The following is a 12,349-nucleotide window of genomic DNA, read 5'->3' as shown; positions in this document are numbered from 1 at the left end:
CCTCACCTGCTACAATTTGAGGCCACTTCTTCTTGTCCTGTCACTTGTTACTAGGGAGAGGAGACCAAAACTAACCTCCTTTCAAGAGCCTTGCAGAGACCAAGGTCTCCCCTCAGCCTCCTAGTTGAGGCTACAGTAAAAGGAGGTCCTTTAAGCTTCACACCTATCTATCAATAAAACACAACCCACACCCAAAGGGGAGAGAGAAGCTGAGATTCTGACCTATCTTTTCAAAAGCAGATGCCTTACATCTCGTACTACCCCCTGCATGCAGCTCCAACACAGGCACAGTGAGACAGCATTGTGGCAGTTTTAATTCTTGCCCCCTTACTATATAAAATACTTTACAATTAAAAACCCCTTTTCCCCAGCAGAATCATATACAGATATTTATAATTAACAAGATTCAGTTACAGACAAGATCAGGAACTTTTGCACAAAGGAAAACCGTGACACGTGATCAAGTGAAAATTAAGACCTGACCCTTTCCCCACCCTCTTTTGGGTACATTTTTGATTTTCATTCCTATCACACTCAAGTCTGAGCTTTGGGATCTCCTCTTACCCTGAGAGGGCAAGGGCTTCCATCTAAGTACAACACTCTGCTCTTAAAAGAGTCATGAAGAGACACTGAGAAACTAGCACCTGGCTGTACCATGAAGTTAGCAGTGCCCAGAACAGGGGACTGCTGCCCCCACTTTTCCCGAACAACCCACCTCCACACAACTGCAAGCACACATATGGGGGAAGCATGCTCAAACTCCACAATTTATCACACTTCCACCACCTGGCAACCCACACCAGAGACATCCAACACGCAGGCTCTGCAGAACAGCCACGACAAGGTCTCACAGCCAGCCTGGCCATGACTGCAGATGCCTGGTGCTGCTTTCTTCCCTACTTGGATCAACTGCCTAGCAGCAGTGTCAGTCACAGAGGTGGTGAAGGAACTGCTCAGCAGTGCTCAGGCCACAGCAGACAGGTGGACGAAGCTGCACACTTCGGTGGAAGGTCCTTGAGAAACAGGTGGCAGTGAGCTGCCCTACCAGAGCAAAGATGCATGAGCCCTAGTGAAGGTTTCCTAAGGAAGGTCACTGCTGGAGCCCAAATGCCTTAAGCAGTGTGGGAAGGTCGTGGGAGTCAGCTGCCCCATAGAGGTCACTCTGGCCCAGCATGGAGAGGGCCATGCGCAGGGTGCTCCAGATGTTGTCAGACATGGCGCCGTGCTGCCCCCGCGGGCCTCGGCTCTTCTGCTGCATGTGCAAAGCCTCCAGGAAGTGCTCCACAGCCTCGCTGTCAATGTGAGAGCATACACACACTTACTGGAGGAGATGGAACATCTCAGAGCCCCTGCCCCTTTTCCTTCTGCTCCCCAACACAGATTTCTCTTCACCAAATCCTGCCTCACTCTGGAGCTGTCAGAGACTCCTCCTTCTCTCTCAGCAGAGACTGAAGCCCAGCTGGCCTCTGCTCCAACTGCCTCTCAGCACCAAGTCCACTCACTATGCCAAGGCTGGACTGCAGCCTGCGTGGTGCTGCCCGAGTAACCCACCAGGTTCTCCCTCCCCAGCTACATGCCACACCCATGGGTGACAGCAGGCCTGCCCACGCTGTGCTCACCGGTGGGCACCCAGGTTGATGCAGCTGATGCCCAGGTTGTAGCGGGAGCGGATGTACCCTGGCTGCAGCTCCAGGGCCCGGCGGTACGCAGCCACAGCCTCCTCACTCCGGTTCCCGTTGGCCAGGGTGGCACCAAGCTTGTTCCACAGGAGGTGGTCCTGGAAGAGAAGGCAGAGAGAAAGGGGTGAGATCAACTGCCTATTTTTAAGCTCCAAGTCAGCTCTCCCTTCCCCAAGTGTCTGTCCCATTCCTCCGCTCCAGAAGCGTGCCTCTTTTTGAGCAGCACTTTCATCCAAACCTTCACCCACTAAGCCTCCAGGTACCTCCAGCACCCCCAGTCTGCCCTTTCTTACATTGGGGCGCACGCTGAGGGCAGCATTGAAGCAATCCACAGCCTTCTCGTACTCGCCACTGAGGTTGAAGAGGACACCCAGGCCACACTGAACATCAGGGTCCACAGTTGAGGGTTTGCTGCACACAGCTGCCAAGAACAGCTCTTTAACCTCTGCAAACAGCGAGCTGAAAAAGCACAGCAGAAGGATATTGGTGGACTGTGGAGAGAGCTGGCCTTGGATTGCTCCCTCTGCTCCTGATTGGACCAGGCCCAACCCTCCAAGAAGTCTTTCAGCTTTAGGCCGAAATTGAGAACCCTAACTCACTCTGACAGCAGTGAACCCAGGACATGCTTGGGAGGCCCCAGGTTTGTCCCCGAGACACTCTCCTGTGGCTCCTTCTCCAGCAGGTGGGCATAGTCTGGTTTATGGCGCAGCCAGTCCCGCAGGGTCTCACATGCCTGCTTCTGCAGGGACTCGTTGGTGAAGCTGACTGCTAAGGCCATAAGTGCAGTCAGGTTGCCAGGCTGCAGCTCCAAGCACCTGCAAGTCAACGAAAGAAAAGCGAATCCAGGATTAAATCAGTCTGGGAGAGCTCCAGAGAGGAGGTAACACGATCAAGCCAGCGCACAGCCTGCCAGCCACGTGGCCCTGGTGGCACTGCACACTAGACGAGGAGCAAGGGCTCAGAAGGGGTTTTGCAACACTCACCGTCTGAGGGCACTGATTGCCAAAAGCTCCTGCTCGTTCTCTGCTTGGGTGGTTCCCAGATACTGCCAGGCCTGGGGGAGATAAGGATACAGGAAATCAGAGGAAAGGATCAGCCAGTGAAGACAGAGGTTAAACCCACAGCATGACCCCACACATTCCCAGAGCACAGTCACACACATGCAGGTGCACATGGCAGCCATGGAAATGCTTCTCCCGAAGACAGCACATTGGTGCTTGAGGCCAGTACAGCTGGCACTGCTACAGTGAAAAGCAGCAGCCAACTATCCATCTGGAGATCTGTCACAAAGCAGCTCTTGGCAGCCTCACGCTTCTAAGCCGCAGAATAGCCACCTTTAACTTCTGTGGTCAAACTGCAGAGGGAGGAGGGAAAGCTGATCCCTCACTTATTAAGAACAAAATGGCCCAGCAGCAGTGCTGAGAACAAGACCACTTCCAAGGCAGGCAGCTGTACACACTTGTGCAGTGGTCCACAAGCCAGTGATAATCTTTGGGAGCTGAACACCAGACCTGAAAGCAGCAGCACTGCTGTTTGAGTGCATCTTCAATCACTGTGACAGCAGTGCATGAAAGCCACTTCTACCTCCGTGTGGAGAGCAACTCTGGGGAAAAGAACCTGGGGGTCTTGCTGGACAGAAGGATGCCCATGAGTCAGCAATGTTTTCCATACAGCTGGCCAGAACTGGCCCAAGATTTCTTCCTGTTCCAACTACCTCTCCACTATGCTCAGCCTGCAGTCCACACTGCCTCTGAGATCCACAGAATCACAAAATGTCAGGGGTTGGAAAGGACCTCAAGAGATCATCCAGTCCAAAGCCCCTGCCAGAGCAGGATTACCTAGGGCAGGTCACACAGGAACACATCCAGGTGGGTTTGCAATGTCTCCAAAGAAGGAGACTCCACAACCTCTCTGGGCAGCCTGCTCCAGGGCTCTGGCACCCACAGTGAAAAGGTTCCTAGAATGCCCATAAGCAACATCTTTTGACCACTTTAAAGTAGATTTCCAAAACATCTGTTTTCTTTTCCTCTACTCTCAGTGCCCTAAAAGCTGGATGTTTGTATTCTCCAAAGCCAAGAACCTCTGTTCCAAGAGGTCACTTCCACCTAAGCCTCAGGCTTAAATTAAGCATTTCCAATCATATGTAATTAGGGCTTTCATCAGAGACACTTAGAATTCAGCATGCCTGGGTCCTCGAGGCAGGCATGCCAGAGGAGGACCACATAAGGTTACTTGCATTCTAAGCAGTCTCTTGTGTTCCAAAGACTTCACAGAGATCTAGGCTCAAGGCTTTGTGCTTTCTGTAACTGACCTTAGTCATAAGGGTCCTCCTTACCTACAGCTCTCCTGGGGGAGTGTCTGACATCAGCTACATACCCCAGGGCAAAATGAGATATTTTCATACACTCTGCACAACTCCTGCCTCTGAAGGAAGTCCTCTCTGCTCTCACCTCCATATGATCTGGCTTCTGTTGCACTGCAGCCTCAAAGAGCAGGACAGCATTGGGGAGGTCACCTTCCTGCAGGCGCTTCCGCCCCTCCTCGAACGCATCCGGGTGATCTCTCATGGGATTGTCTTCCTCAAACTGGTAACCCTGGCAGGGAAGACAGACAGGGACCAATGCTAGGGGACAGGCTTAGGGAGAACAGCACAGCCTAGTCTTGCTGCAGCAGAAACACTCCAGCTGCAGGGCAGTGAGCACCTCTGCCTCTCTGCTAGTTTGCAGCAGGCCAAAGAACAGCAATGGCTCCGCTTCCCGCCCACGCTGTGCTGCAGAAGTCCCCCAAACCACACCTGCAACAGGCTGCACCAGAGAGTCAGCATCTGCTGTGGGTTCTAGCAGCCTGGGGGCAGCAACACCACTTGTGCTCATTACAGAGAAATCCAGCATTAACTGGTGTTTGGTGTTGAACAAGAACTAGACAGCATTTGCAGACAAGCATGGGTGAAAAGACTAATGTGCTAAACCCCCACTTGATCTGGGATGAGGACACACGTGACAACAAGAGATCAGGATCCTAGCAGGGCCTGTGGAACTCATCTGTGAGGAAGACATACTACTGCCAGTCCCCTCCAAAGCACAGTGCCAGGACTGAGAGCCTGTTAGATATATTACCTTGTCATATGATGAAGAGCTGAGGTCTTCATAGTCAGAGAGCCAAGGGTGAGCCTCTGCATCTCTCTTGGCCATCTCCTCCCATTCTGCCTGGAGTTTGTCCCAGAAGTCCACATCTGACTGAATGGAGAACAGAATGTGACTAAGGTGCCTCAAATCACAAACTGAGCCCTTACAGGCACACCAGAGAACACCTTCTGAAACACTTCTAGCCCTCCTCAAAGCATGCAAAGGAGAGGAAACCCTAGCAGAGGCTCTCGGTCGGCACCCTAGCCCTCCTCCTCTGCCAGCTTTACCTCCACAGCAGTCTTTGCCTGCTCAAATTCCATATCAAGGGTTGACATGTTCCCAGATGGCGCAAACTGATCCACCCAGGCATCGGATGCCCCCTGGGAGGTTGAAAACAGAAATACACCTTTCTTTTTAGAGTCTGGCAGCATCAGGCCACATCCCACAGCAGCAGCTGGGGTCTGTGATGAGCTCTCCTCCCCATCAACGAGAACTGACTGCACACAGCGAAACAGAGTTCACCGGGGCATGTCCTTCCTCCCGGCTGCTACAGGAGAGAACACTCACACTACCCAAACACATCCCCAGCCCCTGGCTAGACTCTGCTAAGGAGAGCCTAACAGCCCCTCCCCTCACCTCCCCCAGGCTAGGCCACGGCTCAGAGCTGGACTTGCCGTTCTCCCTCGCTCCCAGAGTGAGCACTGTGGCAAAAAGCTTTCCTCCTGGGCTCTGGCACTCCTACCTGCTGCTGTATAAACTCAGTTGCCCACTGCTCTGCCTGATCCTGGTCTCTGTGGGTCACCTGATTAGCTTCGATCGATACCCTCCCATCTCCGATCTGGCGCACAAACTTTAGGAACTGCGGCAGAGAAAGGAGATAAGGGTGGAGCTGAGCAGCTTCTTTGCCAGCAAGCCCCCTGCCCATGCTCCCCTCCTGCTCTAAGAGGACTTGTCTCTGCAAGGTCAGCAAAAAAGGCCCAAAGAGATGGGGAGGACAGGATGTCAGAGCTGCATGGTAGAGGTGGCCAGTATCTAGGGTGGACTGCAGGTCTGTTTTCACTGATTGATAGAAACTCATGGAAATGCAGCACAGCAGGAGGCTTTATGCCCCCTTCTCATTCCCCACATCCCTTTTCCACATCTGTCAGCCCCAAGCAAGGAACTTCTCACCTCAGAATTCTTGAGTTTTGGGTCATCCACTTTAGAGACAAAATCACTAACAGTTTTCTTCAGATCATCCTCAGGCTGATATTCTTCATACCTGTGTTCAGAGGCAGGAAAAGAGAGTCAGGTACCAGGCAGCAGCGAACTCTTCCACTAACAACCGCCTCCACAATGGGCCAAACAACAGTACTGAGGGATACAATGCCTCCTCAGAGTCTCTGGGGCTCTCTGAAGTGATTCAATACCTTTATCCACCTGCTAAAAATTACTCCTAGATATGCAAGTGACTAATTAGAGTGCCAGCCCAGTTCTGCAGAAGGGTCTGGATTCCTTGGCAAGCTCCCATGCTGCCAGATATTGCAAGTTTGAGCACTACCAAACCAAGGTCACCTATCTAGGAACCAAGAAAGTAGGTCATGCTCATAGAAGAGCATAGGGTATTGGAAAAGCATCAGCTCTGCAAAGAGTTGAAGGCTGACAGCAAGTGCACAACTTAACGTGTTGTCTAGCTTACAGCAGGACAGGATGAACTCCAGGTGTTACTACTACAACCAGCCTTGGTGAAACCTTTGGAACTGGCAGCAGTAATTCAGGAATGCCCACATTTGCAGAAGGGCATCAGAAAAGGCAACAGCTAGGAGGAAGAAGAATCCAAATATGCAAAGCTTCTTTTAGGGAAAGACCCAAGAAGCCCAAATGGCTTGTGTCTTGCTGCTTTGCTTGAAAAACTTGACTGCAGCCAGCAGGTAGCTACACAGAGAAGGCCCACAGCAGACAACTCTTATTCAGCACACAAAAACACATGAAAGTAATGTCTGGAAAGCTGGATCTGCAAACATCCAGAGGAAAGGTTGAATGTAGTTTCTCAGATAGGAGTAATGAAGTGGTAGAAGTTTACAAGTAGGAGTTGAGCACTTGAGATCTCTTAATCTGAAATAGCCTTGGGGGGTTGGGGGTGGTGAAGCTTGATAAGGAGTTCCTGAACTGACTGCTGAAATCACTGTAGGGAACATTGCATTAGGCATGACCTTAGGTTAGCCTACATGACCAGAGTGTCTTTCTGGAACTGGGAAACAGCAAAGACAGGATCCCTTTAAAAACTCCAGTCCCCAGGCATTGTTTCCTCCTTGCTCTGAAACCAAAGGCCTGAGAACATCAACCTGTGTTAAATGACTCAAAAAGACTCCAGCCACAGTGCATTCCTGTCCCCTTCCCAAGCTTCCCTCACTCAAGAGAGCAGCAGAAATACCTAGTGCTGAGAAAACAAACTCACCATTTATCTGCCAAAGCCTGGTCTTCTGATTCCCCCAGCCACAGTTTCTCCTCTGACTGCTCTAGGTATTCCTCTGCCCACTTGGCAGGAGACACAGACAGTGGATCTGCAGGCAATGGAGAAAAGAATAAGGCAGGCTGCCTACCACTCATAATGACTGCAGATTGCTCTCTCCACTTTACACACCATTAGCTACCATCCAGAGGAGACCCCTTCAAAGAAAGATTGCTTGTGCTTGTTGCTTCTTTATTCTGAGCCGAAAGGTTCTGTGGGAAAACAACAGCTCACTGAGGGGACCCAGAGCTCCCTCTGTAAGCTTGCAGATGGCACTAAGCTGCCAGGGAGTGTTGATCTGCTCAAAGGTAAGAAGGCTCTGCAGAGGGACCTGGAAAAGCCTCAATGGGCTGAGGCCAGCTGGATGAGGTTTAACAACCCCAGGCAACCAGCACCAGAACAAGAGGACACAGTCTCAAGCTGTGCCAGGGGAGGTTTAGGCTCGAGGTGAGGAGGAAGTTCTTCACCGAGCGAGTCATTCGTCATTGGAATGTGCTGCCCAGGGAGGTGGAGGAGTCACCGTCCCTGGAGGTGTTCAAGAGGGGATTGGACGTGGCACTTGGTGCCATGGCCTGGTCATGGGGTCTGTGGTGATAGGTTGGACTCGATGATCCTTGAGGTCTCTTCCAACCTTAGTTATACTGTGATACTGTAACAAGGCCAAGTGCTGGGACCTGCAGTTGGGTCACAACCCCATGAACACTCCAGACTTGGGGAAGAGCAGCTGGAGAGCTGCCCACTTGGAAGTGTTGATTGACAGCCAGCTGAAGATGAGCCAGAGTGTGCCCAGGTGGCCAAGAAGACCACCACCATCCTGGCCTGGATCAGCAATAGTATGACCAGCAGGATGAAGGGAAGTGATAGTGGCCCTGTATTCACATTGGAGAAGCCACACTTTTTTTGACTATTGAGTTCAGTTGTGGGGCCCTCGCTACACAAAGTGCATTTTGTTGCTGGAGTGAGTCCAGAGAAGGACAAGGAAGCTGGTGAAGGGTCTGGAGAACAGGTCTGGTGAGGAGCCGCTGAGGGAACTGGGCCTGTTTAGTCTAGTGATAAGGAGGCTGAGGGGAGACCTTCTCACTCTCTACAACTCCTTGGAAGGGGTTGGAGCCAGGTGTGGATTGGTCTCCTCTCCCTCGTAAGAAGGGATAGGATGAGAGAAAATGGCCTCAAGTTGCACCAGGGAAGGTTTAGGCTGGATGTTGGGAAAAACTTCAGTGCAAGAGCGGTCAGGCATTGGAAAAGGCTGCCTGGGAAAGTGGAGCCATCATCCCTGGAGGTGTTCAAACAAACACGTAGCCATGTCACTTTGTGAGATGGTTTAGTGGGCACAGTAGTGCTGGGCTGGCTGTCAGTCTTTATGATCACAGAATCATTAAGGCTGGAGAAAACCTCTAAGGTTCTAGGACTGCAAACATGCTGAAGTGAGCAGCTGAGATGCCAAAACCCAGACATGATACTGATGACAATTTTGTGTGCCTGCCAAGTAAAAGATTTGTTTAGAAAACAGACTTGTGATAGGCCCAGGAGCACCTTATCAAACAAACAAACATGCCAGGCCTGCAAAATCCCCACTCTCAGGTGAAAGCAGCAGGGTATTTCTCTAGCACAGTGTCCCATGTTCCCACTTGCAAGCCTCTGCCCAGATGCTGCTTCAGAGATCCCCTGGTTCACAAGATAAAAACAAACTCATCCTTTGCATTTCAGCCACAGGGTTATGGTTATTCTTGCACCCTGCTTGTGTGACCTCACAGGTTCAGGCTTTGCATTATATAGATACCACAGTGGTGCTAATCATCTTAGGATCTCCTGCATTCATTTCACAACTTCTTCATCTCTTCCACATGGGATACTATGTAGGTCAAGAAAAGTAGCAATGCATAACAAGGCTCTGTCAAAAGCAGAGCCTACAAAGCACTAGGTTTTATCACAACTGTCTCAAAGACCTTTTTAAATGCTGATTTGTATTTCCAAAAGTATAAAGAGTGAAGGCCAAAGAATGGGACTGCCTGACTCTACAGTGGCCACTTCTGGAGAACAGAATAGCATCTATGTACACCTTAAGACTTCCAGATGCAGTCATGGATGGTGAGAGGCCCCCATTCCAGCCCCAGTTCTACATACAAGAATGGCTTCTTAAATGAACTGGTAACTTGGAACAGAAAGTTTAACCTTTGAGCCAGAAACATTCACTTCCAAGGTGCAACACTGCTCTACTTCCACGAAGCCAACTAAGAATTTGGCCAATGCAACTACACAGTATTGACCTTCGTAACAAGGACAAATTTAGCCTTTAGAGAGAGCAGAGACAGACCACATCCAGAATCTGTATCAGCTGAATCATATCCCATCGATAAAAGCATTTGGAATAGGCTGCTTCTCCTAAGTTCTCCAAGTAACCTAAGCTAAAAATAGAAGGTATTTACACCTCAGCAAAAAGCTTCAGCACCACATTTTCCCTAAAGTAGCCTCTTTTTTTTTTTCCTTCCCCTTGTTAAAGCTGCTACAGTCAACATTGACTGCTGGGCCCAAAACCTTCTTCCAATATTCCACTCAGCAAATCTCCACTACATGCCAGTGTGTGACTAGGCAACATCCCAACAGTCATTCTAGAAGGGACCCTTCACCTGTCACTTCAGCAATGAACTCCTGTGACCAGTCAGCCTCATTGTAATCTGAAGAGATATCACCAGCATCAGCTGCTGTAGCCAAGAATTCCTGGGTCCAGTTTTCAGACAGTGCCAGGTCTGCCACACCAGGAGCTAAGAGGACAGAAAGAAAAACAAAGCACACACCACAGAAATAAGGACTGGTGGACTCAAAGGCATGACTTAAGTGGTCCAGACTAACACTCATCATCTCTGATCTTTCCCTTCATCACAGTAAAATCACAGAAAGATTCTACTTGAAAGAGATCTCTGGAAGTTGCTAGTGTTCTTTCAGCAGGTTAGCACTAAAGCTAGAGGTCAGGTTGTTCAGGGCATTCATTAAGTAGCTCCTGAACTTGTCCAAGCCTGGTAACTTTCTACCAGTTCTCCAGTGGAAGAAGTGTTTCTCTACATCTAGTCAGTTCCCCTATTCACAAGATCCTGGCTGGGGTTGCTGCAGAGAGCAACCAGACACTCTGTGTGTTCCTGCCACTTTGGCCCCTCTCCCCCAGGCTGAGCAAGCCCAGCTCCCTCAGCCTCTGATTCCACATATTCCACTCCCTGAACGCCTCCACAGGACTGGTTCCAGCATGCCCACGTACTAGGAAGCCCAAATCTGGAAACAATCCTCCAGATACAGTAAGTGCTAAATAGATGAGAGCCTCTCTGCTAGGAGCTTAACCAAAACACCAAGATCTTTTCCAGCTCCACACCTACCCTGGCTCCCCTTACCTCTCTGCGGGGCATGTCGGAAGCTTGACTGTTCAATCTCTTGCATCTCAGCCAGCAGGTCGTCCATCTTAAAGGTCTGAGGTGCACGGGACAGTAAAGGGGCATTCTGCTCTTGCAGGAACTCTCCAACCAGCTGCCAGTGACAGATACAGATTACAAACAGGATAGAAGTGAACAAGCAGAGCCACACAGAATGAGAGAAATGGGCTTGCCAGAAGGAAGGTTTAACGTTAAGAAGAAAAACAGCTAACAGTGTTGATGAGAACAGCAGTAAAGAGATGCAACAGTTTGCTCTTACCTCATCTTCAGTGGCCACATCCAGTGGTTTGGACACCTACAGGAATTAATGCACAATTATCCCAACAGCTTTGAGCCCATGCCTCTCCCCATCACACATTGCAGGATGCAATTAGTTTACACCTTCCTTGAGCTTAGGCTGTCAGTGTTTTCTTGCATTAGCTGCCTGCTCTCATGGTGTGACAGTTAAAGGAGCAGGAACGCTTTAAGTGCTACTGCCCAACGCCCCCACACCGCTTTCAGGGTTAGGGCCTGTGATAGTAAGGCAGCCACCAACATCCTCTGGGTGCCCATAAACCCAGCTTTCACAAGCAGGTTCTCATCCCACACTCCTGCAGGACACCCCGGGTGATCCCACAGCCTCTTCCTCCAGGAGATAAAGAGCAACCCTGCACTTATTTGCAGCAACAGGTGCCCCGTGCTGCTCAGCCACACACCCTATACCCGCTCTGACCAGGTGCAGCCAGGGCCCCCATCCAAACCCCAGCGACCCTCAGCACTCACAGCTGCAGCTCCGGGAGCCCCAGGGGTCCACGCCCGCGGGCCTTGAAGTCCTTCCTGTCGCAAGGCTTTGTCCTGGGTGAAGTGGCCAGCCAGCTTCATCAGGGGGTTGGAGCCCCCGCACTCCGGTTCCACCAGCTCCCTCATGGCCATGGCGCCAGGCAGAGAGGGAGGCTCAGCGCCAAACCCCAGCAGGCCTGCACCTGGCCCTGGGGCCGCAGAGACACCAAGTGAACACCAGGCGAAGCGATCGTCTGCCGGGAGCCCCGGGCCCCAGCCCAGCTGCCACCCACCAGGCCCTCCTGCCCTATGGGCCCGGGAGCCTGCGGGCAAAGGCCGACCGCTGCCCGCCGCCTACCCGGACAGGGCGGCCCCGAGCTCGGCCCCGAGCCGGGACAGGCCGGCACCAGGCTCACAGACATGCCGCATCCGCGCCAGCTCCCTCTGCCCCGCCCCCGCCCCTGCCCCGCCGGGCCAGGACATCAAACCCACAGCCCGCAGCGAGCCCAGTGAGCCCCGCGCCCCCGCCAGTCACCCGGCCGCCTGTCCCCGGCCCCAGCCCACACGGGCGGTGGGGACGGCGCGACTTCCCCCGCCTGACACCGTACCTAGAGCTGCCGAAGCTCGCTGGCCTGACGGGGTGATGGGCAGGGCCAACTCTTAAAGGGCCAGGCAACCGGCGTGCGCCGAGACAGTGTCTTAAAGGGACAGCGGTCCGCGTCTGCGCGGCCGGTCTCCGAGCACGGTGCTCTCGCGGGGGCCCAGCGCTGGTGGCGGAAGAGGCGTCCCTGGCTGGTCCCCGCCGCCAGAGCGAAGCGGTGTGTGTAGGACATGTCCATGTCACGCAGTGAAGCGATGCCACAGCGGCAATCGACA

The 12,349-nt window shown here is 52.1% G+C and overlaps 1 protein-coding gene across 5 annotated transcripts; it reads right to left on the bottom strand.

Annotated features, from left to right (window-relative positions):
• Positions 1-296: 296 nt before the first annotated feature.
• On the bottom strand, positions 297-12,110 carry PEX5 (peroxisomal biogenesis factor 5). Of its 5 annotated transcripts, XM_068142069.1 has the most exons (16): positions 12,082-12,110; positions 11,477-11,682; positions 10,974-11,009; positions 10,676-10,808; positions 9,923-10,057; positions 7,242-7,347; positions 5,975-6,065; positions 5,547-5,663; positions 5,092-5,184; positions 4,796-4,915; positions 4,130-4,273; positions 2,663-2,733; positions 2,279-2,494; positions 1,973-2,138; positions 1,620-1,777; positions 297-1,292 (listed from the first exon to the last, which is right to left on the bottom strand). In XM_068142069.1, exons 2-16 carry the CDS (start codon positions 11,624-11,626, stop codon positions 1,091-1,093), a joined length of 1,938 nt encoding a protein of 645 aa, XP_067998170.1. In that variant the 5' UTR covers positions 11,627-11,682; positions 12,082-12,110; the 3' UTR covers positions 297-1,090. The 5 variants fall into 5 exon arrangements, with proteins under 5 accessions (XP_067998170.1, XP_067998169.1, XP_067998171.1 ...); XM_068142068.1 differs by lacking the exon at positions 12,082-12,110 and having other exon boundaries at positions 11,477-11,921; XM_068142070.1 differs by lacking the exons at positions 5,092-5,184; positions 12,082-12,110 and having other exon boundaries at positions 11,477-11,921.
• Between the last annotated feature and the right edge of the window lie 239 nt (positions 12,111-12,349).

Source organism: Melanerpes formicivorus, unplaced genomic scaffold (assembly GCF_026170545.1).
Source record: "Melanerpes formicivorus ecotype bairdi unplaced genomic scaffold, bMelFor1.0.p_v2 SCAF_8, whole genome shotgun sequence".
NCBI classification, from domain to species: domain Eukaryota; kingdom Metazoa; phylum Chordata; class Aves; order Piciformes; family Picidae; genus Melanerpes; species Melanerpes formicivorus.
The sequence above is the reverse complement of the archived record's forward strand: the minus strand, read 5'-3'. Positions and strand labels throughout refer to the sequence as shown.

Excerpts from the sequence above, each read along its gene's own strand:
- PEX5 (XM_068142069.1), bottom strand. The coding sequence starts at position 11,626 with ATGGCCATGAGGGAGCTGGTGGAACCGGAGTGCGGGGGCTCCAACCCC. Across the intron at positions 4,916-5,091 it reads AGGCAAAGACTGCTGTGGAG|TCAGATGTGGACTTCTGGGA; the intron begins GTAAAGCTGGCA and ends TTCTCCATTCAG. Across the intron at positions 4,274-4,795 it reads GCTCTTCATCATATGACAAG|GGTTACCAGTTTGAGGAAGA; the intron begins GTAATATATCTA and ends CTTCCCTGCCAG.